The 4,511-nt window shown below is 37.8% G+C and overlaps 1 protein-coding gene across 1 annotated transcript; it reads left to right on the top strand.

Annotated features, from left to right (window-relative positions):
- Positions 1 to 1,901: 1,901 nt before the first annotated feature.
- Positions 1,902 to 4,303, top strand: LOC123672141. Its single transcript, XM_045606136.1, has 3 exons — positions 1,902 to 1,924; positions 1,999 to 2,694; positions 2,794 to 4,303. The coding sequence occupies exons 1-3, from the start codon at positions 1,902 to 1,904 to the stop codon at positions 4,301 to 4,303; spliced, it is 2,229 nt and encodes a 742-aa protein (XP_045462092.1).
- Positions 4,304 to 4,511: the final 208 nt, after the last annotated feature.

A 4,511-nucleotide genomic window follows, 5' to 3' on the forward strand; every position in this document is an offset into this window, starting at 1 on the left:
ACTTAGCAATTCAACATCTTATTATGGAAAAGTATCATTGCAATCGATAGGAAGCTCTTGTCTTTCTATTTAAAATTGTATTCATGTTATTGATTCATAAATTTTAAATGAATAATTTTGTTGAAATATAATTGATTTAATCTTTCGAAAAAACGAATAAAAGTTTGATTGAATTGGTAACATCACTATTATCTAGTGATATTCTAGAGGTTAGAAAGAGAAAAAGGAGAAATGGCACTCATAGACAATTCGATTTATGCCCTCTTTATTCGGAAGCGTAAACACATTTTCATTGATAATTCTATTAAAAACTTTATAACTGAAAATATATATGATGAACTGATAAGGGAAGTCATAGGTACCGTGTCAAATATTTCACTTGAGTGACTGAATTGTCTCAAAAACTGTGCCATTTCTGAATATCTTCACATTGGAAATTCTCTGAATTGAATAGATAACAATATACGAATTACATAAAACAATAAAAATGTTCTTTTATTGTTCAACATATCAAAATATTGAATAGATCACCAAAACTTATATAAAAATCATCTAATTAATCACTCAAATATGTACCTGCTGAAAAAGGAACGGGACATAATAAAATCGTACAACAAATAACCATTCAAGATATATTTTTGATATGCGTATACAGCTATGAATACCTAACATTATTTACATTCTTTGAAACCTTTTTCCTATCATGTGAGTATATTGAGAGGGTTATTATAATAATAATATATATGTAATATAGTTTATTCATTCTTCATTCATTCATAATATACACGTAATAATAAAACATTTTATATAAAATTATGGCGACCTCATGACCTTAGCTGGAGCTCGTAGGACACATAGTTACTCATATACGTTATGAACAAAAGGAGCAATTCAGAGTATCTATTTTTTTTTTTTTTTAGTGACAGCCCAATTGTGACTGATGATTTGATTCGTCATTTCTGGAAATATTTCTCCATAAATTGTCCATCAAAACCGCAACTCTCAAGTTTTTTTCCAAATAATGACCATTTTCATCAAATTTTCGGACAGTTATCTCCAAAATCAATCGGTGGTCCTCTTCTTTCCCATTTTCATCGAGTGAGTTCGATGTTCTTTTCTCCAATTCAGCTTTTTCATCATTTTCCTCTTTTGAAACAGCTTCAAATTCATCAACTGAAAAAATATAGAAAATTAATTGTGAATAGTACGAAAAATAATTATTATAATGCTGACGGTTATTATATTCGGATTTTCCCTACAATTTCAGAAAAATTTGGGTTTTTGTAGTAGTCCCGTCGATTTTTCAACTTACGTTTCGTTTACAATTGCAGTAGAATCTAGGAAAATATCTACTGTAATAATAGGCAAAGCAAAACTCATTCGAAATACAAACTCAACTACGAAGAATTACTTTTGCAATTAATATAATATGTTGAAAAATATAAATATCTCACCTAGATCATTCCAATCTCTCTTTTCTTCTGAAAGTTTACTTAATTCATCGAAGGAAGCCATTTTTGCTAATTTTATAGTTGTTTGACACTCAACACTAAAATATTAAATTGGTCCTCACCGAATGATTACTGCCTTATATACCAAAAACATGACTAAAACTTCAACCCTGCATTAAGGGGATCTGATTGGCTACACGTTCCGTATATTGAAGTATTTAATTAGTCATTAAATAAAAATTATCTTTACTGCAACTAGATTTATAACTTTTGCATCAATATTTTGGCCTTAGTATTTGAAAGTCAAATAACTCAAAAAATTAGTTGACGGCAGGCGAATGCTTGCCGAAACGTCGGAAACATCCAACCGCACAGATGATGGAAACAGCCCAAATAACTATCTAACATATAGTCCATCATCAATATCAAGACAACAATTAGAAATTCGGTATGGGCCCGAATTATACCAAGAGGTCAGGAAATATGAGAAAACCTCAATCAAACTTGCCAAAGAAACGAACCACCTTACGTTTCTACACCTTGCCAGAGATCGAAACCTTGTTCCTAAGGGTCTCAGAATCAAACTCCCAATTAGAGGCAGAAGGGCAGATAGAATCTCCAATAGAGCAAGCCAAGCACTCATAAGAGAAAGGCTCAACTACCACCGGTTCAATAAAGCTAACCTTATCCAAACATGTGAGAACATCAGGACAAGCTTACGAAGCAGAACAACCGCAGAGGACTATGAAAGTATCGTGGAAGCGGTCAAGAGGAGCTATGAGAGAACAAATGAACAACAGAAAGAGACACAAAGGAGGAAAATGGAAAAACTGATGAGGGACTCCAAGAAATACACACCATTAGAGCATACAAGAACGGTGATAAACTTGTCGAGCAAGACTCTCAGTGACGACCAGAAATACCTCCTCAACAAGGGTCTGAAGTTCTCCATAGCACCCAAAAACGTTCCAAAAATTGAAGTGATGTTGGCGGCGGAGGAAACAGCACAAAGGATACAAGACCTGGAGAAAGCTGAGGAATATAGGTGGAAGATAAGAACTGCACTGGATTCAACCACCAAGCAACCTGAATCCAATATCAACAGGGCAGAACAAAAAGCCCTGAAAGAATTGAAATCAGACCCCACCATCAAAATACTCCCGGCAGACAAGGGAAATGCGACGGTCATCATGGATGTGGACCAATATAACGAAAAAATCAAAGAGGTGTTAGAAGCAGGAGAGTATAAGAAATTGAAGAAGGACCCCACTTCATCAGTGGAAAACAGAGTCTACAGAACCCTGCATAAATACTAGGATGAATTCCCAGATCCTTACACAAGATCAAGACTAACACCCCACTACAGCAAACCTCCACATCTATACGGTCTCCCAAAAATACACAAGGAGAACATCCCCTTGAGACCGATCGTCAGCTCAAGAAATTCCCCTTGCCACTCCTTAGCCAAGTTCCTCCTCAAGATAATATCACCACTTAGAGGCCACACAACAGCAATGGTCAAAAATACGGAACCCTTCATAGAAACCATGCGCACACAAGAAATCCTCAACCAGGACACCATGGTAAGCTTCGATGTATCCAGCTTGTTCACAAATGTTCCCACAGATCAAACACTCGAGATCGTGAGAAAGAAACTCGAGGAGGACCAAACATTAGCTGAACGAACCACACTGAGCATAAATGCAATTATGGATATGCTCTCAGTCTGTATCAAGACCACATATTTCCAGGTAGATAACATCTTCTACCAACAAGAATTCGGAATGGCCATGGGTTCACCATTGTCCCCGGTACTGGCAGACATATATATGGAAGATTTCGAGGGAAGAGCATTAGACCAATATGTGTTAAAACCGAAACTATGGCGAAGATACGTGGATGACACATTCGTGATATGGCCGCATGGAAAAGAGACCATCACAGGATTCCTAGAACACCTCAATAACATAGAGGAATCCATAAAATTCACGATGGAAATTGAGGAAAATGAACAACTTCCATTCCTGGATGTACTCGTACACAAACAGGAAGGAATTCCTCGAACCACGATTTACAGGAAGCCAACGAACACAGGTCAGTATCTCCACTTCGAATCTAACCATAACCTCAACACCAAATTGGGAGTAGCCAGATGCCTCTATGACAGAGCAACTCAAGTGTGCTCCAGTCTGAATGATAAGAACGAAGAATTCGATAAGATCACAGAAATTCTTGAGAAGAACGGCTACCCCAAGAGGATACTAGAAATCGCCAGAACACCAAGGGATAACACAGAACCTAGACCAGAAACACAAACCGAATCAACTGAAACGATAACCACGGTCATCCCATATGTGAGAGGGTTATCAGAAAAACTAAGAAGAATTGGTAATAGATACGGCGTGAGAACTGCATTCCAAACTAAGAACACTGTCAGGGCTAACCTAACCAAGGTGAAACCTGACAACGAAAATCAAAGAACAAAAAATTGCATATACGAAATACCATGCGAGTGCGGTAGATCTTACATTGGAGAAACCAAACGCCCCCTGGACACAAGAGTCAAAGAGCACCAAAAACTAGCTCGACTGGGAGAAACAGAGAAATCCAGGCTAGTCCAACATGCTTGGGATGAGGAACATAGGATCAAATGGGATGAAGCTTCCATAATATCAAAGGAAGAAAGATCGAAACGGAGGAAACTCAAAGAAGCAGCCTTCATGGCCATCACTCCGAATCCCATAAGTATGCAGTCTCTGGAGATCAAGGAAGTCTGGGCACCAATCATAAGATCGGATCTGAGGAAATTGAACCCGGTCCAGGTCGGAAGCACCTCGACACCACCAAGTTAAAAAATGAATCGGAATTCGGACGGATAACTGCCACACCATCTGCGCAACCCGAATATTCGACTACTGCGCATCCCAACTGCGCATACAGGTGTAACTTATATTAAGCTTAATGCGTATAGATTACTACCTGCTTCTGTAGACTAGTGGTGAGAGTTAAAGGATTGCAACCGATTCGACTAAGGTTCAAACCCCGATACCCTCATACGAA

The sequence above is a fragment of the Harmonia axyridis genome, chromosome 1 (genome assembly GCF_914767665.1).
Source record: "Harmonia axyridis chromosome 1, icHarAxyr1.1, whole genome shotgun sequence".
Lineage (NCBI taxonomy): Eukaryota > Metazoa > Arthropoda > Insecta > Coleoptera > Coccinellidae > Harmonia > Harmonia axyridis.